Source organism: Corapipo altera, unplaced genomic scaffold (genome assembly GCF_003945725.1).
Source record: "Corapipo altera isolate COAL_440 unplaced genomic scaffold, ASM394572v1 61411, whole genome shotgun sequence".
NCBI classification, from domain to species: Eukaryota; Metazoa; Chordata; class Aves; order Passeriformes; family Pipridae; genus Corapipo; species Corapipo altera.
This window is the reverse complement of record NW_020884875.1, coordinates 19011824-19034537: the sequence shown is the minus strand read 5'-3', so window position 1 is coordinate 19034537 and position 22714 is coordinate 19011824. Positions and strand designations below refer to the sequence as shown.

The window sequence follows — 22714 nt, the reverse complement described above, 5'->3', positions numbered from 1 at the left end:
ACACTCCTGCATTATGTGCTTTATTCTTAGAACATATATATGTGAAAGGCACACAGCATCTTATGCAAACACTCCCGCATTATGTGCTTCATTCTTAGAACATATATATGTGAAAGGCACACAGCATCTTCTTTACTTTTAGTTAAGACACTAACCAGCTGCTGGATCGAGGAAAAAAATCATCCCTTCAGTAACTCTGTGACCTCATTAATCATTTTGTCTGACTTCATCAACTTCATCATGTGTTGTTTCTTGGTCTTCGCTTCTTTTTTTATTTATTTTTTTTTTTCTATTTAACATTTGCAAATATTTCTCATTTTCCAGCCCCGGCTCATCTTATTGAAGCAGAAGGGGCACAGCCGGTGGCTGGGCGGACGCCCAGCCGCAGGCGACACGGCCCCAGCGGGGAGAGGCAGCGGGGAGACCGCCGCCACCTTCACTTCACGGGCGAACCGGCGAGGTAAACCCAGGCAGCCCGGCTCCCCGGTGTCTCCCCCGGCACGGCTTACTCTCCTGCAGCCGTGGGGAGGCAAACTTTGCGGGAAGGACAGCGAAGCGACAGGCCGGGAGGGAGCGGGCCAGGCAGCCCTCGAGCGTGCACTGCCATCCCCTGGATACCCCCGCCATCCCCTGGATACCCCCGCCATCCCCTGGATACCCCCGCCATCCCCTGGATACCCCCGCCCTCCGTCGCGGCGGTGCTGCCGCTGTCCCGCTTGGCGCTGCAGGCGGGCCGGCGGTCCAGCCGTTCTCCGGGGAGACCCGCGGGCGGGGGGGCGGCGGCGCAGGATTAGGTTTCAGGCCGGCGGGGCGTGCCCGAGCGCGCTGCCCCCGCGGCGCGGATCGCTCGGCGCCGCTACTCGGGGGCGGGAAGGGCGGAGACCAGGGCCGGGCGGCGGGGCCGCCGTGCCGCGGGGGTAAGCGGGGCGCCGGGCCGGGCGGCGGGGAGGGGGCTGAGCCCACCCGCGTCGTCCTGAGGGGATGCGGGCCGGGGAGGGCCCGCCATGTCGCTGGAGTTTGAGCGGCATTTTAAAGTGCATTTGTCTGGCGAAGTTTTATTTATTATTGTTTTGTTGGTCCCCTGGGTTTTGCCGGGGAGGGGGATGGCTGGAGGAGGAGATAGGCCGTGGAGCCGCGGGGATCGCTGAGCCTGTTGCTGTGTCCCGACCCTCCCGCCCCGGACCGTCGGCGGGCAGCGGGAGCGGCGCTGGGGGCCGCGCTGGGCCGGGGCTCCGGCCTGCGGCGGCGGGCGGTCCGCGGGCTCCAGCGGCCTGACGGGGACACGTCCTCCCATAAACAAAAGCTGAGCCTCCCCCGGCATCTGCAGGGAGCCCTGCTGCCCGCGCCCCCCCTCACCCCCCGTTTTCAAGCCCCGTCGGTGTTTCCTGCCTGGGAGGGTCTCCTCATCTGCCGGCGCTGCCACTGACCCGCGGGCGGCCCTCGGCCAGCGCCTGCGGTCGGCGGCGTTCAGCCTCGCTCGGAGCCAGAGCCGGACCGGAGGCCCGGGCGAGACCGGCGGTGTCCTTGGGCTCGGAGCGGGGCGGTGGCCGCGGGTGCTCGGGGGTCGGTACCTGTTGCCGTGGTGGTGTCGGCGCTTCCGCAGGTCCGGACCCCGCTGCGGCGCTCCAGCAGCTCCCCGGGTACGCCTGTAAACGTGACGGGTTTGGCAGAGTGGAAGCGGAGCGGCGAGGAGCCGCCCGCAGTCGTGCCCTTTGGTACGTCTGGATGCTCAAAGGAAAGGGTCTGCTTTTCGGGATGGTTCGTTCCTCGTATGGTGTTCCCCATTGCTGCCAGCACCTCCATATGTTACTGGAAATAGTAGTAGGAAGAAGAGGAGCAAAAGAAAAACTCTCACAAAGCCGACCTTTTGAACTCCATGTACCGCATTTAACAGGCTTGATTTGCCACTTGGCTGAAGAATGCTGTGGCTTCATTTTTGTTTCCTTTTCCCTGTCTTTTGCTTTTATAACACTGCCGCGTCCCGTTATATTTTTATTTCTTAACACGTGCAGAAGGTGGGGCTTTTTATTGTAAACTGTTTAATAGAAAACGTCCTTACCGGCTTTGGTGCCAGAAATGGTATCAGAAATCTGTCTCTGGAGCAGAGCAGTGATTTACCGTAATCAGACGAAAGGGTTTGAATTGTGCAGTTGCGGAAGTTCTATTGTGTGATGCCCTGTGATTCCCATATCTCTACTCCGTTTTCCAAGATTACAGCAACTCGTTGGGAGGGAGGAATCTAAACTGGAAAAGGGGAAAGTGGTAAAGTATTTTTTAGGAATGTTACTTGAGGCTTCTTTGGAAATTGAAAGTAGTTGTAACATTAGAGGAAAAGAATGCAGATTGAAAATATCTAAGGACATATCGACCTTAATAAGCAACATTTTTTAAGAGAGAGAACATCAACTTTTTTTTTTTTCCAAAATTGTTATGCATTTCTAGTATGCATATTTTTTATCTCTATGTATCTAGTTAACAGTAACATGCATGTAACATTTGCTGATTAGCTTTTGTGTTTCTAATTGTTTCCTTAATGCTTTGAAGAAGCTTTTTCATCAGTAACTGGATACACTCTCTCCTCTTTACACTAGGAAAGTTAGATCAGTATCAGCATCAGGCAAGAGAGAACTGCACTACTTACATACTAATTGATGATCTTTATATTCCTCCTGGCCCTTTGTCTGTGAATTCTTCAGCGAGAAATGCCGTGCGGCTTCTCAGTCACCCAGATCGCTGTAGATGGTTCTGTTTTAATAAGTAGCACTTTGATCACTGTACTGAGAACCATTTTAAAGACCTTTAAAATCATCTTCTCCATGTTTCCTGTAAGAAAGTTTACATTCTGTGAAGAACATCCAATAAATTTTCTAATTGGCTTTATATTTGAGCATCCTGATGAAGCAATTTAAGCCAATACGGTACTATGCTGGTACTGTATACTGTATCATCATTGCTAAGGACAGTTTTGTTGGCATTCCCAACAAGTCAGTACAAAAACGTGCTGCTTTTGAAGTATTTCTTTCGTAGACTTTTCAAACCTTGTCCTTGCATCTGAGACCTCTTGCACAGTGGTCTTGTTATACAGTGTCCTGATTTTCTGTATAACTTGCTTGTTATTGTCGCAGTATACAATGAGAAATTTCCCTTTTCAGTTTGTAAGGAAAATAATGACTCTTTGTTGAAGCTTACTGGCAACTGTTCAGTGAAGCTTTGTATTTCTTCATTTATGTATGCTGTTGTCACCTCTGTGAAGAATGCAGTATACATTAAGAGGTGCAAGTGCTGTAGGAACTATGCTTCATCAGGTTTAACTGAGTTTAATGAATATGGTAATCAATTGCCTATGCTGAAAACATAAAGAGGCAATATTAATCATGCCTATGTTTTGTTAATTCAGTATCTGTTGTGTCACGTATATTCAACATATACCAAAAACTTGCTTTTCAGTTTCTGAAGCTTATGTACTTCAGAAGTTAGAAGAAAGGATTCCAACTGTTCTTAATTTAAATATTTACTGAAAAAATACTTTTTTGTAAACAGATGGTATGTTTGTTTCATTAACCAAAAAAGCCACCAAAACCCCACTAGAAACACTCCACCTACTATGTTGTCGTTTTTGCAATACTCTATGCAAATCACTTTTAAATATGCTATATCAGACAGGTTTATCAGTAGGTGAAAGCATTATGGATAGTTTAAGCCCATTTTCCAGTTGCAATTATCACTTGCATGTCAGTTAACGTGGATATTTTATATTATGCTGATACAGGTCTCCTTCCAATGTTACGGAACATTATTAATTATACACAGTGTACAGACTGCCAGTTCATCAAAAATGATTTTAAGTTTCTTTAGTACATTAATGTACTGTATACAGAAGGTTAAAAATAGTTGAATGTTCAAAATTCTGTTTTTATAGTTGCTTCAAAATACATAAAGCTGTTCAACTCTGTAACAGAACTTTTCTCTAACATCCAGAGCCATTACATCTCTACATATTTTTGATGCATTCAGCATTTTGCTAAACTCTAGAGACTAGTAACATCTTTTCAGACTTCTTAGAGTCTTAATATAGGCTGTATGAATACTACCTTTTTATTTCTACTTTGAATGTTTCAGAACAATTTTCATTGGCATAGCTTTTAAATGTAAATGTCAGTCTTCTCTTGCTTACCTGTTACATTCCAGATAACCAGTGGAAATCTCCTTTGTTCCTTGTGGAACAGTGCACATTAATTTTGCTTGTATTAAATCCTTAATTTGAATCAGTTCTCTCTTTTGTCATTCAGAAGCTAGCAGTCTAGGGTCTCTTGGCTGATGAAACTGAGTGGTTGATGTTAATTTGCCAAGCGCGTGTCCTGTCAGTAAAATGGTAGGCTAGCCTTTTTTCCCCTTCTTTCTTCCTTTCCACTTATTGTTTTTGTTTATCATCTTTTCCCTGTTGGTCACTGTTCTCTTGCGTTTATTTCCATACGCTTTCTCAGTGTGCTTAAGAAAGCACTGTATGCAAGAGTAAAATTGCCTTTGTGACAGTAGAAAAATACATAGAAAGCATGACATTTTTCAATTAACCATGAATAGTTTCTACTGCATTTATTTTGACAAGACTACTCCCAGAGAATCTGAGATCCACCTTAGTTTTCTTCCTGGGCTTAGTAGCCAGCATGCAGGATGTAACTGGGCAAAATGGAAGAGCTCTTGGAATCTGTAGGCAAAGCAGAAGGTTTAGCAGTAATTAATATCTTCCACTTCCTGCATGTTTTGGTTTCCTTTCCTGCACCATGCAGCGCTAACACAATATACCTGTTTGAGTGATAGCCAGAAAATATGGGAGGGAAATGACACGGGATAAAAATCAAATGTTAAATGATATCTCTAGCACACACAAAACCAGGCCCAAGTGTTGAAATTTAGAATAGAAGTTTCGAAATACTCTTTTTTATCAGCTGTTAAATGCATGTTGTGGTTACAATGCTGCTTAATTGAAACAGATTTAATTTTAATCTCATGCCAAAGTTTGGGCCCAGAGATCACTCTTAAGATAGGCATTTCCTCTGTATGCTCAGAGCACTTCAAGTAATGGAGGAGCTACAGGGCAAAGCCTATTACTGTGTTTTCTATCTTTGGCATTGCATGTTTGGTAATCCGCTGCTATGAGCATTAGTTTCCAGGGTATTATCTGAAATGACTTTGTGAAATAGTAGATGGAGTATCTATCAATGAAACAGAGTAGGTTTCTTTGTAGAAACTAAATGATCAGGTGTGAAAGAATAATCACTGGAAAAAGGTCTTTCTCTTTTCTCTTGAATCTTTTGTCTGTTTAGCTAAGTGTCTTGTGTGACTGCAATGGAAAGGAGGTGATCAAATAAATTTCAGGTTGCTTTTTAAAAATTCTACCACCTGTGGATTTTAGCATTACAGAAGTGGACCGAAGGAAACCAGAACTGCAACATGCCAATTGTTTTCTGGCAACCGACCTTATCAAAGAAGGGTACCATAGAGAGTAGAGAAATGTGTATATAACACATTTTTGTTTCTTAACATGTGCAGAGTCAAATTTCCAAAGTGCAAGTTTGAAAGGGATCATTTTTAATTTTCATTTATACTTAGAGAGAAGACCATGTTTGTCACCACGTGTCTGTCTAAAATTCCTTGTGTTTTCTACTTTAATGTTATAAAACAGAAGGAAAAATAAAGGGTGGAGAGGGTTTTTTGTTTGGTTTTTTTTAAAAAGTCATAGCTTTCAAGTATCTGTGCCTTTAAAACTTGAAAGTAAATTTAATTTGCTATTTCCTTAGCAGCATTTCTTTGAGTTACCAATTTAAAAAGTCTAACTCAGACAGTCTGTGTCCTTATTACTGTGAAGAGATTAATGAACTTTAGCACTGAAATACAAAAATAGTTAAATCTACTTTGAGCTAAGCTAGTAAGCTCTTTGAGGCATGAACAGTATGGTATGATGTATGGAAGGGCCAGTTTTGGCTTCAGGATCCTGTGATACAAATTGCCAGGAGTTTGCAAAATGAGAAAATCAGAACGAATCTTCCCATTGTACATGTAGAAGTCTGTGATGGCATTATAAAAATATTCACAATAGCAAATGATAGGCTTACACCTGTCAGCAAGTCATCGTGCATGCCTCTCTACTTCTCCCTAGCACATTATTTCTACAATACCTAGAAGCAAAAGTTGATTTAAAGGCCGGGGCAGCCTGCAGTGGGTGGTGTTGCTTATGGATGTGTTTCAGTGGTGCATTTTGGACAGATGTGTGGTTGCTTCTCCTGTGCTTTCAATATGTTAATGTGCCACTAAGCTGGTGCTGACAGATCCCACTTGTTAGCATGGATGTGGCACAGCGGGACAACAGTCATGTGGATTTTTGCCCTTTCAGAGTGCAGGCAGAGAGAACAGGGGTCATCTGGGCCTGCGTAGAAACGCTGGTGTGCCTCAACACACTGCATCTGCCTCAGAGGTGTCCTGAGGGAAAACATCCTGACAACAGTTTTTGTCTTGCTCATGCTTATTGCTGCAGTCAACAAAAGCATTAAACTGGCCAGCTGGGGAGGGATTTCCTGCTAATGTAAGCACAAATAAACTTGAGAGTTAAAAATGAATTTGCTGATGCTAGCATAGCACTGGAGCAGTATTAATTTCTCTCTCTAAAGCATGAGGTAAAGAGAAAGTATGTAATGAGTGTATTAGCAGAGCTAAGGACTTCTTTTTGTTGCAAATTAGATACCATCATCTCAATCTGTAGAGTATGTTTAGGACTTGAGTCTGCTTTTAGAAATCTTTCACTATAAGTTATCAGAGTTCATACCTTCAGGGTTGCCTGAACACAGTGGTGACCTTTTCTGCTGTCACTTGTAAAATATGCCTTTCACAGCACGGCAAGAATGAGATTTTTGACAGATAGAGTTATGGTATAAAGCAATATCCAGCTATTCCAAAAGACAGAGACATTTTACAGCTGTATCTCTTCTTGAGGTTCTTGTGGAGCTGAAGCAGAACAGTAACCCTGTATTTTTCCTGAGTAGTTTCGTCTGTTGAACATATAATGCTATGTGTTTGTGTGTATAGTGCTGTGATAAACAGGATCATGGCACTAAAATGACTGAAAAATACTCCATATCTATTTTTTTACACACTTTTCTGGTTGGATCCACTACAGAGCCCCAAGAATAGCTAGAGAGAAAGAACCGGAACAGTGAAACAGGAAAGAACTGCTTTGATTGGTATTGCCACTGAGAAAGACACTTTGAACGTGACATAAATGTAAACTTGTAAATAGGGACTCTGAACAGAAGTGACAGTAGTTTGCTAATCTAAAAACAAGCTTTGGGTGATTAAGGTTTGGGGAAGCCAGCTTCTTTCATAATATTTAAATAATCTCATCCAACCCTTTCCATGTAAAATAGACTTAATTTTGTCTTGTTTTGTAGAGTGACAGGGTGAAAAAACAAGACAATTTCAGGTTTTGAGATCTGGCAGTCACATGCTGGGATTTCCCTTGCCAAGTGAGAAAACAAATTCATAAAGGCTTATTTTTATTTGTTACTGATATTCTGTTGGATTCTGTTGGATCATGGAATAAGATTACTTTGACAAAATCAAGTTTAAGGGATTTGAATGTTTGTCCCTAAGTGGTATGTTTTCCTGAAAAGGATGATGAGTGATTCTATACCAATGTATTGGCAAATTCAAAAGCAACTTTCAGAGAAGTTGTGAATGCTCCCATTGCTGGAAGTGTTCAAGACCAGGCTGGATGGAGCTCTGACTAGCCACGTCTAGTGCAAGGTTCCCTACCCATGGCAGAGGGCTTGGAACAAGATGATCTCTAAGGTTCTTTCCAACCCTAACCAGTCTATGATTCTGTGATTCCATGAATAAAATTGATACAAAGCTTCTGGTATATCAAAACTAGAGAAGTCATGTTGATGGAACTTGAGATCATTTTAAACCCATTTGGTTTGTTTTTTCTGCATAAACTCTAAATAGTATAGGCTTGACAATCAGGTTCCGTAACTAATGGTCCTGGTAGACTAACTTACCCAGAGATCTGACAACATCATTCCCATTTCTCTTTTTCTCCAAAGTTTCAAGGAAAAAATCTCTTTTCCTGAGTGCTTAGAGATTGTGGTTCTGTATATTTTTAAGCTCTCCAGATTCAAGTTGGGATGCTATAATGGTTTTCCTATTATAAAGAAAACAAAAGCACAATTTTGAAGGATAAGATTATGAGTTCGTACACCTGCAATGATACTTGACCTCCTCACTTCTCCTCAGCTATCCATCTCATCAAACATGTTCTATCGCTACAAATTTCAGAGCAATTGGAGGTACACTGTGGAAAAAAAAGCCCCAAACAACGCCCAAAAGCAACAAAAAGAATCAACAAAGCAATTTGCAAATTTCTTCCTCTCAGCATGGAATTTCCTGCCTGAAAACGCACACTAGTGAAAACTCAGCCATCATCTAGATCAGAGTCTCAATTCCAAAACATATTAATGGTGGAGGCTATAATGTAAGACTCTTGCAGGTCTTTAGCATGAAGACTTTGTGATTTATGTGACTTTTCTTTAAAAAAGATTGCTTAAAAATGTGCTGTGGCTGGTGCACCTGAAATTGTCAACATAGAGCTTGAAAACTGATCCTGCAGGGAATGTCTTTTGTGAATCACTGAAAAGGAAAGCAATGAAACTGTAAAATATCAGTGACAGCGATGATTCATAGCTTCTGTTTAAAGCATTGCAGGAGATGTTGTGCAGCAGTATGCAGACAGCAGCATTGATATGGAAAGGAAAATATGACAAAGTACATTCCTAAAGCAATTTTCAGGCAGGTTTTAAGTGCCAAAGTAACTCAGAATATAGTCACCTTTGAGATTATTTTAATTATCCATGGAGATATGTTTTTTGTGGATTGTTATTTTACTGTTTCTTGTTTTCGGAAGTCAAGCTTTTTTCTTCTCCATCAGAGCTTAACACTTCTATAAATGTGACTTTTTTTCCCTTTCTGTTATTTTTCAGGGATATATTTTCTATCTCTTACCAACGTTAAAATAGAAGCTGAGAAGAGAAAAACATGTTGGAAACAATTGGTAATTTTTTTCATTTGTATCACAGTATTTTTGTGGCTAAATCAAGTGCGCGTGATAGATTTGGGTCATTGGTATAAACTGCTGAGAGAGATTTTGAGAAAATTATCTCTTCTGATTAAAAATTTGTGTTGTGTTTGGGTTTTTGTGTTTGAAAACAGAAGATGTACCATCATTTGTTTAGTGTATTTAATTTTTAGCCTGTTGTCTTCATTTGGTTGTTTTAATCTTTGCCTGAAAGACATGAAAAAGACAAATGTTTTCTATTATGACTCTTTATGTCACTATTTATTTACAATGGTTTGTAGCCACAGTTGCTGTAACTGAATTTTAATGAAGGCTCTTTCACTTTTGTAAGCCAGTTCTTGGTGGACAAAAATGTGATTTTTATTGGCTTCTGTTTTGTGCTCTGCCTCTGACTTCCTGCTTCATTAGACATGTTTGCACTGGGATTTTTGTTGAGAACTGAGCCATTCAAGTCCTCTGTAGTTTGAACAATAAAAAGAGTTATATTTAAACCTGTTACCTGCTTAAATGTGGATGTTTCTAGACTGCTGCTGACTAGAAATGATTATCGCTACAGATACCCATCGGGCCCTCCAGGCCATGGATCGCTTACAGGCAAAACTTCGGAATCGAGGTGACATTGCAAATGAGGAGAAACTCAACTTGTTAAAATCAGTGCTGCAGAGTCCTCTCTTTAATCAAATTCTGAACCTTCAGACTTCTGTTCAACAACTGAGAGATCAGGTAGGAAAAGCAACCTTCCCAGGTGCAAGGGAAAAATTGCTAAGGTGGTGCAAAAATGTCTCTACTGGTTGAACAGTGAAATAAAATAGCTTAAACTAAAAATCTGATGCAAAGGTTCAGGGAACTGATGGGGGCATACTCCATTGACTTTTCTGGGCTTTGTTGAGACCCATAGTTTGTATATGTGATTTTTATGTATATGCTTGTTACTTTCAATGTGCAGGGTAGGGAAATGGTGATTTTGGGTGCAGAGCTGACACAGTGCATTTTGTCTCTGCCATTCAAAAGGAGAATTCTTTCTATGAGGTCTTAGGACTTTTATCCTAGGAGCCTCTTATTGCCCTCTTGTGTCTTACCCTGCTAAAATGAGAGTGTAAAAGGGAGGCTGTGGAATGTTGATTTCAGAAGGACATGGGGATGTTATTTTTTCTTGATATAGGAATAAAAGATCAAAGAGAAGCCTCCTTTTTGCTTGCTCAGGGTACTAAGTAAAAGTGTTACTTTTCTGCATGTTTTCAATGAGAGTGAGAAAAAGGTTGGCTATAATGGCTATATTGACTTGTCAGCAGAATAAGAACTTGTAAAATATAAAAATTGGTCCAGTAATTGAATTAGGACTAAACTGTGTATCTGCAAATAGTTGTTCCTCTTTACTCCCGCAAGATGGGCGGCTCTGTCTGGTATGCAGAAATGCTGAAGTGGGAGAATGCAGACCCTGTACATGAACCTTATCATCAGTGTGGAGCCACGTCTGGTCTCTGACCGGACTGTGGTGGTGAGGATTCCTCACAATCTTCAACTGTGTGGCAGAAGACCACACTATGGCCCTTTATTGTTTCTTGTTGATCATCCTAATGCTGTTTTGCACAGGCAAGAAATAAATTAGAATACTGTCCACAGTGCTGCATTCATCACCATGTTTTTCAGATTTTGCCTATGTCATATTTAGACAATTGATGATATTGGAGTGATTAAAAAAAAATCTAGGAAAAAACCCTGTCCTGAAGGTTTGTTTGCTCTCCTATTTGAAAACGAGAATTTAATAGTGACACTCAGAAATTGTGTGAATTGTGTGGTGCAGACCCTGGGAACACAGAGTGAGAAATGAAATTGTGCCTTAAATGTTAATGGGAGTTTGGTGAAAAGACAAATTAAATTTTCACTTCTGGACATTCATTGTAAAATTAAAGGATGGTTATCTTTTTAAATACAGTTGCCTAAATTAGAAAAATGAAGCAGCTGATACTACCTATGGGTAATTTAAAACATATATTTTGTAAAAAGCAAGTAATAATTTTACCATCTGTCCTGACTGCAGGTTTATTTGTGCAGTAACTTTAGTGGCCTGCGCATGTTACATGGTACATATCCTGGTACAAGGATATGTATCCTGTAACAAGGAAGCTACTTGGATGTGACTTCCCTTTTTGATACGTGGTTATATGAACACTTACACATGTAAATGTATATTTCCAGAATTCTTAGATTTGTGTCAGCTCTTCATCCTGTATTTTCTCTGTAGAATCATTTCTTCCCTGTAATATAACATGAGATTGTCTGTTTTTTCTTGGTGTTATTTAAATACTTACAAAGCATACTGAAACAGGACAAAGGATAAAAGCATGAAATAGGCATCAATGTTAAAAAAAAATTGTACTTCTTGGTATTTTCAAAGGCTCATTTTTGAGGACACACTTTTTGTGACTGACAGGGTACTGTGCTGTTGAAACTCTTAAACTATGGGTTAAAGAAAACTGCAAGGCATGTGAATAGTGACCAGGCTTTTTGGCCAAGCCATGCCAGACTGAGAAAGGAGACAAATTGTTTCCCAAGCAGTTGTGGTCAGAGCTGTGTTTGAAACAGGATGACATGGTGCTGAGCTGTGCAATGACACAATATTGCAGTCTCTACCCAGCTGAGATTAGAATGGCAAATTTTTTTTTATGTTTAATGGTGAGCTGCAATGACAGTTGAATGGGGATTTGTTTCCTAAAGTGAAATGTGACAGTCTATTTAAGCTGCTCCTGTATTTTTAATCAGTTTTTAAAGAGCTAGGAGACTATTGCAAAATTATCAGGAGAAGGCCATCTTTTAGGATAGTAGAGATTGAAAGAGGGGGTGGGAGCAGAGAAGCCAGAATAGCAATTTACTTTCTAAGTCATACGAATTCCCTGCAAGTATCCCAGCAGAAGCAGGTCACCCAGTGAGACTTGATTGTGGGCCTGTAGTGGCCTCAATAAATTTGAGGGTAGGATGTATTCCTGGCTTGAGGCACTATGTCTGGAAGGAATAGGGATGATAGTGAAAGCCCTGCCTTCTGTTTGTGCAGTGTGTGGACTGAGTGTATGTTGCTTTTTCTGAATGTTGGGGAATCATGATGCTAAAGTCAGCAAATCTGATGCTTTGCTGGTTATTGTTAAAGTTGTTTGGTTTTTCTTCCTTTCTTTAACAAGCAGGATTTGTTTGCACTGCAAAACTGTCATTGTGAAGTTAAGAACTGAAGTGGAAAAGTCAAGGCACACAAAGGGCTGGGTTTTTTTTGAGAATTACTGTTTTGACTTTACTAGTCACTTGAGCTGGGGAGCACTGAAGGAAATAAGTTTTTCTGCTATCTCTTTCTGTCCTTTATTCTTCAGTGAATGCTTGTTTTCTCATGTTAAAGAACCATCTGTCTAGTTGTTTGAAGATAAGGAAGTGACAGAAAAACAAGGCAGAGATTGTGATGTTTTAAACTTTTCAATAATATTTGTTTTCTTTATAAAATATTTTAAAGAAAATACTCAGACCATGCTAGCATTCCTCTCCTGCTTCTTTTCCTTTCCTTTTTGTCTTCCCCTCATCCACCTCCTCTTCTTCCCCCACGTTCTCCCACCCCCCCTTCCATTCCAGTCAGGGCTCTGCCAGAACAAAATAACCCTCCCTTGGCTGAGCTGCATTCCTCAGATTTTTTGTTTTACTTGTGAGTTTGACCATAGATTTTCCTTCACAGTAGTGGCTGGGATAGCTGGGTGTCAGCGCTAGAGAGGATTTAGGGAAGAAGTGATAAATTTTGTCTTCTCATATTGCCTGTAAACAGTTGCTGTGTTTGCATAGCTAGAGATGTTTGGTTCACATTCTTCCCCGTTCACTAACAACCAGTGTTTGGAAATGAAGTGCTCATGACAAATGCTAGTTTGGGATTTGCTTCATGCACCCTGAAGATGGAGTCGTAAAGGTGCGGTCATCAGAGGGTTGCTGGTGCCACTGCCTGTTCTGGGAGCTTGGAGGCTTTCTCTGTAGGGCCAGGGGCACCTGACAGTGCTGGGCTCAAGCAGCCTTTGCCTTGCGCTTCGCTTCCTGTCTTCTGGTGTGATCGCTGTTGCAGCTGACCTTTTTGCTGTTCAGGATTCTTGCAGTCAGGTGAAATACTGCCCTGTGCTTCTTGGAGTGTTCAGGGGCTGGTACTCAATGGCTGGAGCACAGAAACACTGAAAATTTGTTCTTGTCCAAGTTGAGACTTAGAAATGTTGAGGACATTGCTTTAAATGTTGATACACTGTTAAAAAAATATTTTGAGCAACTGCATGTAAGCAGTACTTGATTGTATTTAGCATCTATCTGTGTGACTGTAGCATAAATTTTACCATACTCGGTGGTATTTATGAATTTTTCTTTTAGTCTTATGCAAATTATGTCCACATTGGCGTTCCTATGTACAGTTCAGAGAAAGCCAATCAAGGAAAATTGGCATAAGCCAGTTTATAAAACATAGCAATATTCTGTCATAGAGTACTTATGCAATCACAGTGCTGTAAAGCTATTTCTTGATGGAATTATGGTGCATTTATTGCTGCAAAGTAGTGCAATTTAGAAGTTACGAAAAATATTTCATACAACCACAAGAGCACCATAATTTTAAGATTTGCTGCCCCTGGAATGACATATACTTCTGTCCTTAGTGAGAATATGCACCAGTTCTTCTGAACTTTTTCATGCTATAAGCCTGGATTTCAGGATGGTCAGGGAAAAGAGTGGTCCTCACGTTTCTGCTTATGATTTGTCTGGGGATTCTGAACTTATACCTTAAGTACCATTATAACTGTCATTATAAATGTTTTTTATGGCTTTTAAAGTGTAACCATGTGTGTTTCAGAAGAGGAGGCGTTGTGACTTGTGAGTTTTTTGCACACACACATACACACAACTTCCCTCTGTTAACAGTTTAACATTTTTTCTTGGATTTTCAGAAGTCAGATGCCACTTCACATGGGATTGGCTTCCTGTGCTAAGCACATCCTTCATTGAACATGTAGCCATGTTTAAAAAAAGGTGTGATGAAAATGAGGTGTTGCTCTCGGTTGCTCCTGATATGGTTGTGTTCAATACTGTGTTGTAACTGTGCTGTTGTACTGAAGTTTTGAGGGGAAGCTTTTAAAGTTCTAGTTAAGCTAATGTGGATTGGAGGGTTATTTTTTCCTTTTCCTGTTATATATAGTGTGCAACACTTCTTATCAGTTGATATCTTAACCATCAAGCAAATAAAAACCATCCATTGTCTTCAGAATAAGGGAGTTATTACTTAATTATGGACAATGTCTTAGAAAAGTATGAACAACTACCATCTTCTACTTCGAAAGGTGGAAGGAGTGGAAGAGGTCAGTCGGTTCCTGTATGCTTACAGTGATGTCCCAGCTCATACAAGTATGGAGAAGGATGAAATTTCAAACTGTGAGAAGGTGGGCACTATATTGCCAGTTTGAACAGGATTTGGTTAATGAAAATACAATGTAAAACTTAAAAATTAGTTGGCCTGGAGCTGATTCTATTTTAGCATGGGAATGTCCAAGTTCTCTACCAGAGAGAAAATCATAAATCCCTAAGGACATTGTCATATCTTAATTGAAGAACTCCTTCAAACTTAAATAGAGAAGAATATGGTGATACTGGGCAGATGTTCAGGTGGAAGTTAAAAGTGCCCATCATATCTGCTGTTAGAACATTGCAAACAGTGAAATGAGCTGCCTAAAGCAATCAATCCACTGTTAAGTAGTACTAGGAGAACATATATAGATCATAATACAGGATGGGCCCAGAGGTCCCTCTGCATACTGAAGGTTGTCCTGTATGGGATATTGAGTGGTACAAGAAGTATCTTAGATTCAGATAAGGCATAAAATACAGTTCATTGTAAGGGCAACGTGTCGTTCTCTATAACCTTTTATTTTTGATGTGTAGTTCCATTTTTTCCCTTGCTGTTTTTACAGGAAGTCTTATTGTATATTAGAAAAAAAATACAGTATCACAATGTAAACACCTCTTGTGTCATTCATGCTATTCTAAAATTGTCATAATTTTGAATTACTGTGGCTTGACATATCTTTTCGAGTATTTCATGATTTTTCTAATGCAACTTGCTCCCTGCACATTTTTGTGTAAAGGAGTACTCTAGAGGCAGGAATGATATAGACTTTTTATCCAGATTTCACAAGCTGGTGGTATTGTCTCTATGTTAGCATTCTTCACACCATTTGGTAACACGGAATAAACTTAGAGCAGTGGATCTGCAGCTACAGTCAGTTTCTGCAGCTTAAAATTCTGTTTCTGTCCTTTTTTTCTGCATGGCTCGCTCTTTGTAAAGCAGAAGGGGTTCTAGCTTTCTGTACAGTCTCAAATTTTGCTTTTAGCACAATTGTAGGATTGTAGAAATGTAAAAATATAAAAATGTTACACAGAAACAGTTAAGAGGGGTTAATTGCAGTGGTGTTAGATGTTAGATACTCTTAAGATTGATAATTTCACTCATGACAATTTTTTTATGGGAAGAAATATAACAGCAGGATCTACAAGAAGATTTGAAGGTGGAGGAGAACAAGAAATAAAGCACATATTTGACCAAGTTCAGGTATATGCTTTTGTACATTGAAATGGAGGACATTTGGAAGGTGGAATTGAATTAACCTATTATATGGCCTCATGCAGGTGAGAAATGCAGTATGTCATAGGCTTCACTAGTTTCAAATCTGTTCATATAATATAAGGAGAAATTTTGTATTCGCAGAAGGGTAGACGTTTGTTTTATTGCATTTTCCTAAAGTACCCAGATGAGATGGAATTGTGTGATGGAGAGCAATATTGACCTTTTAATGACTGGACTGTTGGGAGAATGATATGATAAACCTAATAGAAGTAACATGCTTAAACAGTTGAGACTGGTGCAGTAGACATGTTAGAATATATTTACAATTCTGAAATTTTTGATACATAAAGTTTAAAAATATGACTTTAAGGAAGGGGAACCCTAGTCTTCTGTATTGTGGTACAGAATGCTAGAAAATTTGCACTGTAAAACTATGAAAAGTATTTGAAACTGCAGTACTGTGGTTAGTGTGCCAGGCAAGTATGCGGCAAATCTATGTGGAGTAAAATGGTTCGTGTTGACTGTCAACAGGCAAGCGGGACAACAGCCAAATGAGGGTTTCTGCTCATCTCTCAGGTGAGCTTTGTATCTCCAGCAGCCATTCATTAGATTCGTTGGCGGAGACCTGCTTGAAAAGAGGTAGTTTACCATGACTGGGCAAAATGGAGAAATTTCTCATTTTCTTTTCTGTTCTAAGAGAATGGTATTATCAAATCTATCTGCGTAAAGGTACAAGTATGATTTTCGGAGCAGCCTGGTGGTTTTAGACTTGTTCAGTAATTTTGTATTTAATTCTAGCTCATGTAGATAGTCAGATTGGTAGTGCCTTGTGATGCAGAAACCATGACCAGTGAAATTTGTCTTCTATGTAGCTGGTGAGGTTTCTTTCTTTTTTTCATCAATATACACATACTTTTTTTTTTCTTGTAAAATAAGTGATACATTTGTTTGGGTTTTGTTTTGTTTTGTTTTGTTTTTTTTAATACTGTTACTATAGAAAAAGTTTGGTAATACTTGTTTACATTTACCACTGTGATGGAATACTTGAAGATGCTATACTGATAGGAACAAATTAATTTTAGGCAATTTAAAATTGTTCTTGTCAATTTCTGTGTTTTATGCTGGTAGTTCACAACTGTACATTGATTATAAATATCGAAGGTAATTTTTCTTTTAAAATGTCTTTTTGAAATTGCAAATTGGTATTTCAGGTACTTTTAACAATCAATTGACTTATTATGATGCTCTTATGTAGGCGGGAGGTTTTTGCTGTGTCTATAAATCTGTGTTGCCATCAATCTTTTACAGGTAAATATTGCACCCTCCATACATTCCACTGATGAATTCCCTCAGCTTCTCCATCATGGTGTGAACATGGGGTCCTTGCCCCTTAATGAGTCATATTTGCTGGCTCAGCAGAATGGCAGCCCAGCTAATGTGCTAGAAGCATCAATGCGATCCATTACTCCTCAGATTAATGGGAAGTCCTCTAGTGATGACTTTGAGCAGCTGATCAGAAACATGTCCCAGGTAAACTTGTTTTACAGTAACCACAGAATGTGGATTACTGATTATCTGATGATTAAAATACATGTATGCTTACTTAAAAGCAATTGTGTTATTACACAGAGCAGAGCTCACTTCCTGTATAAAATAAAAGTAACCGTTTAATTTGAGGAACAATTAGTAAATGAGAAAGCAGGTGAAAAAGTGGTCTTGACATTCTTGCTGCTGAGTTAACTGTCCTTAGCTGGCCTGTGTGTCTCTCACAGATCAGCATCCCATTATCTTTTTATGCACATTGTAGAACTGCCTCTCTGTCCATGGGGGAGATACTTTATCAGGGCATCCTTTTGTATGCATAACTAAGGACAACTAGACTTTCTTGGAAATTAAATGGAAAATTCCTTTTTGACCTTGCTGTGTAATCTTACTACTTTCCTGTAGCAGCCAGAAATGATGCACAAGTCCCTACAGTGACTGGAGCTGAGAATGCCCAGGCATATATTCTAGGATTTTTGTAATTAATCTGTAAAAAAGTCTGATAAGAGAAGTCTAATGCTTTTATGGAGAGCCTTTTGCATAGTCCTACTTTTTTAATCTTTCTGAAATTCTTCCTCTTTTTCTAGTTTTGCTTGAAAGTTGACCTGTACCCTCTAAAATTTTATAGATGCATATCCTACTTTAGTCACTACTAAGCCTAAAGTCTGTATATTTAGCTGTTCTTCCCTGATTTCCTCTTCGGGGCTGTGGTAGTCTTTTATTTCTCAAATCTTTTCTGTATGATAGGAAAAAATAGGAAATGAACAACTATGTTTCAGTTATTAGCTTGTATAGTCTTGCTCAACTGTAACTGTAACTGGCAAATTAGCAACTAATTTCCAAGTTGTTTATAACATTTGTTATTACTACTTTTCAACATTTTTAACCTTTGTTCATTTTTAACCTTTTAACATTTGCACCCTTTTTTTAACTTCTGCTGAACAGGGTCGTCTTGTTGAGACAATTGAACTTACTAAACCTCTAAGTGGTGGTCTGGGCTTCAGTGTTGTGGGACTCAAGAGTGAAAACAGGGGAGAACTAGGAATATTTGTGCAAGAAATCCAGGAGGGAAGTGTGGCACATAGGTAAGAAAACTATTGGAATATTTTACTATACCAAATGTTAATGTGACAGTGCAATTTAGTTGTGTTAGTGCTGTTATTTTTGTGGTACAAGAGCATTTTTCTCTCATATCCTAAGCATCATTGCAGATGTAAAGTTACTTAACACTGCAATTTTTGTGATGTTGGAATAGGACAACATATGACGTGTTCTGAATTTATTAAAACTACTTATGTCCTTCTCTGTGGTTTGTTTATAACATCTCCTTTTAAATAGGGAAAAAGGGGAGGCTGCCATTCTTTGTTGTGTCTTTTAACACTGAAATCCATATTTTACCATCCTTGAATGCATTGAAAAACAATATTATGCAAAATAGTCAGCTGTAACTAGCAGTGTTATTTGTAAGGTATGGCCCACTGAGCAGGTGGGAAGCCAAGCTTTAAAGTCAAGCTTGACTAAACTCAGAGATATTCAAAGAGGTATTAAGTTGATGTTACAGAAGCTCAGCAATAATAATAGCTTGCTGAAAATATACTTTAGGCTTAAACTCAAATTTCACAAGTAGTGTTGAGAGAAATGGATTTCTACTGTAAGAACAGCCCAAGGGAGCAAACAAACCTAGTGGTGAATGGCAGCAGTGCAAGTGAGGTGAGGTGTATCAGTGATCAAGGAACCTGGCCAGAGCGGCTTTGCAGTGAACTCTGTATGTTGTGTGGGGAGGTGTGAGTCATGTTGATTCTATTTTTCACTGTACTGTAGGGAGAAGATTTTGGATTATTTGTGATCTGAACACTGTATTTTTAACAGAGGCCAGAGCACGGTCTGCAGAGTTACTTCAGTTACAGAAAGCATCATGCTCTACTTATTCACAATATTTTCTAATTTGCCTAAATTTCCCCCTTTTTTTCTTTCTTCCCATTGAAGTGGTATTTGCTTTTACTTTTATTGCATGGAGATGAGACCTGTATTTACTGAATCAGGCCCTACCTGATTCATTGTCCAGAAGAGAAACATTCAACAACTATTACAGGGGTCGTAAATGAGAAAGGCCCTGGCAATAATAAGTCTTCAAGAGCACTCTGGAAAACAGTTCGAATTCACAAGTGAAATTCTTTTTCCTGAATACTGTAACTGAGCTTCTACTGTGTAGGTACTCACAAAAGCTGGTGTAGTAGGGATCCTTGTTTTCATTGCTGCCCTTTGTTTTCGAGGTGTTGGCACTTTAGGATGCAAAGAATTGGTGAAGGAAGTAGCAGGTAATTCAACTTTGTAGGCTTCATGCACTACCTTTGGATTAGGTCTGGGGAAGGGCTCAGTGTGTAATTTTACAGTAGTTGTCAGAAAGCAAAGAGGTTTTATTTTATTTTAATTTTTTCCCCTTGCATAAAAGGGATCTGTTTTATCATTTTCATTCTCTTTTTTTATTTGCCTAGCCTTCTTTTTTTCTTTTTTTTCTTTTCCTTTTTTTTCCTTGTTTTTCAGCAAAACAAAATTTGTTTCTGTAACATCTTGATGAAAGTGTGTTCCACTCCACAATTTGATGAATATTCAGGATGGGGGCACTGAACAAAGTCGAGCACTTGATGTGTAAAGCAAGAGGCTCAAAGTCAAGAATAAACACAAGCTCCTAGGCTGTGTTTGGGAGTGACTGAGATTAATATGCTTAGTTTCGCATGGGGGTACAGGGAGAAGAAAGCTGGCTAGGGGGTAGTAGCCAGGGGACAGTGGCAGTGGGATTAGCTTCAAAGGAAGCAATCACCAGGGTGCCGCATCAACTCCTTTCAGCAAAACTGCAGGGAGGGATTAAAAAGTGGGGGGAATAGAGACTGGGTTATTAAAAATACTGGAAAATTGTCAAATATTGCAATTTCTGTGGCAATGCTTCCTTGTTTTTTCTGATTTGTTTATTTTGTCATCCTCTTTCACTGTTTACATCTATGTGACAGAGATGGAAAGCTGAAGGAAGCAGATCAAATCCTTGCTATTAATGGACAAGCCCTTGATCAGACAATTACGCATCAACAGGCTATCAGCATCCTGCAGAAAGCAAAAGATAATGTCCAGCTAGTTGTGGCCAGGGGCACTTTTCCTCAGCTCATCAGTCCTGTAGTTTCCCGGTCTCCATCTGCTGCTAGCACAGTTTCAGCCCATTCCAACCCAGTGAGTATACCCCAAACATCTGTGTATTCAGTTCTGGTCATGTATGTACTTACTGCATATAGGATTTTGAGACATTTTTTGTAACTTGTATATACACACCTTCAAATTTCTCAAGGCTTTTCTTCTATTTATCTTTGCTGTACCTTTGCCAGTGCAAAGAGTAGAAAATATTGAGGTTTTTTGGGGGGAAATCTTCATCTTGGATGTATTCCTTCCTCTCATCTGCCAAATTATCTGTATCTACCAGTGCAAATATAGCGTATTTACCTTGATGAAGCTTTATTTTGAGATTGCAGCAAACAAGATCTTTTTTTTTCTTTGCCTCCTGCTTGGGCAAACAGAAGTTTTTGAGGCATTGCAATGTGATCCACACCACCAGCTGAATGAGTAGTTGCGTGTTTGTTTCTCTGTTCTGTTAGCGTGGGGGATCCAAGTAGAGTAACAAGTAACATTAAAATGCATGGATGCATTTTAGGACCCCCCGGAAAACAGCTCTGCTACAATTCCTTTCTTTTGAATGCTGGTATCTTACTCATGTAATGCCTTGTTGTCCTGGGATGAAACAACTTGTCTTTAGTTTCTGTAGGTTTTGCTGTTCAGTCATCTGTGGCCCTTCTTTAAGGGAGTCGATAACCAGCAGTATAGAGAGCAATTGGTCTGGAAAACGCAGCTGTTTTAGTGGTTTTTTTAATCATTAACATAAAATTTTTAGTGAAAGAATGTCAGAATTATTCTTTTTCATCTGTGTGCAGGAATGCAGCTGACTGACCTAAGCTTTCCTGCTCTCTTCCAACATTGCTGTGACACACTTTTTTCTCTATGTGATTGCCTCTGTATTCTCCAAACAACTTCCCTTGCTTGAAAAAATGTTCCTTTTAAACATGTCACAGCTTTTGGTTTTTTAGTGTGCTTTTCCCAGTGCTTGTTTTCTCTTTGCTTTCAAATGCAGTGTATTAGGAGCTGTCCTTTTTCCTTCAGGCTTTGGTTGATCATCATTGGTTTATGTTAAGACTGTGGATTTCCAAACAGGTACCACAGGGCTTTGAATTTGCAATACCCGGATTATGCCAAAATAAATGCTTCCTTCAAGATCCTACCTAATGTAGGACCAGCTGCAGTTTCAAGTTTCCGATGGCGTACTCTTCAGGAGAAAGCACACCATGAGCTTCCAGTTGTCCCTTCAAGTAGTGCCCCATATGAGCAAACTAGCATTTGTCTATCTTTCAGAGCAGTTTTGCTGCTGTCAGAACATCATCTACCATCAGAGCCGCTTCGTTCTGCTGCTGTTGACATCAGACAGTGCAAAAATCTTTGCTCATTACATGAGGCAATTCTGCTCATGCCTACTTTGCAATGCTTGGTGCTACTTTCAGCCTTAAAAATCCTTAAATTGGGATTTTGCTTTCACCTGTGCTTTGTTATAGTGACCAATGTGAACATGCGCTTAGCTGAAGATTTCTAGTCCTATGAGATTTTGTAGCAGCAGTATTTACTGACTGCAAAGGAGCGTGAAGGTGGGTGGCCCTACGTTGCTGCTTAAATTAATTCAACAAGTTCTTGAAAGGTCTGACCCACTACCTAGCTCTGTTTTGTACCAGAGAAGCATACCTGTTATGGAACTAGCAATTTATTGCTTAAAAATTATGAAATCTTATACCAAATAGTAATTGTTAGAAAGGTCTCTTATGTCCACCTTCCTCCAACCTTCCATTATCAAAAATATGCTCAAGAAAAAAGAGAAAATAGTTTGCAAATTCTAATACCTATGTTAAGATTTTGACTTGATAATCTTAAGGGTCTTTTCATACCTATAAAAATCATATGTTCTAAGAGTCTATGTTTTTAATCATTTGCAAGCTTATATCTGTTCCTTTTAGGTTCACTGGCAGCATGTGGAGACCATAGAGTTGGTGAATGATGGCTCAGGTCTGGGATTTGGGATAGTGGGAGGAAAGTCAACTGGAGTGATTGTTAAAACCATCCTCCCAGGAGGGGTTGCTGATCAGGTACATTCAATCTACCTTTCTGTTACCATTCAGTAAGGTGTGCAGTTACTCTTTACTTTTATGATCATGCTAAATACTGGTAGCTTTTATCCACATAAATGAAAAAAAAAAAAGAACAAGTAGTGAAATTTATATAAAAGTTATATAAATGTATATTTATATAAAGGTGTGTTTAGTGCTGGGATTTGTACATTTGTAAAA

General features: G+C 39.7%; 1 protein-coding gene across 8 annotated transcripts in view; it reads left to right on the top strand.

Moving 5' to 3' along the window:
- The first annotated feature begins 713 nt into the window (after positions 1–713).
- MPDZ (multiple PDZ domain crumbs cell polarity complex component) overlaps positions 714–22714 on the top strand; it is a 97720-nt gene continuing 75719 nt past the window's right edge. For 4 of the 8 annotated variants that reach the window (XM_027635248.1, XM_027635245.1, XM_027635246.1 and 1 more), the window contains exons 1-7: positions 715–917; positions 9030–9100; positions 9681–9847; positions 17052–17273; positions 18231–18370; positions 20294–20507; positions 22385–22513. In XM_027635248.1, coding sequence (XP_027491049.1) covers positions 9085–9100; positions 9681–9847; positions 17052–17273; positions 18231–18370; positions 20294–20507; positions 22385–22513 — 888 coding nt within the window. In that variant the 5' untranslated portion in view covers positions 715–917; positions 9030–9084. Of the gene's footprint in view, positions 918–9029; positions 9101–9664; positions 9848–17051; positions 17274–18230; positions 18371–20293; positions 20508–22384; positions 22514–22714 lie in introns of those variants that run through there. The other 4 variants (XM_027635247.1, XM_027635243.1, XM_027635250.1 and 1 more) reach the window with 2 other exon arrangements.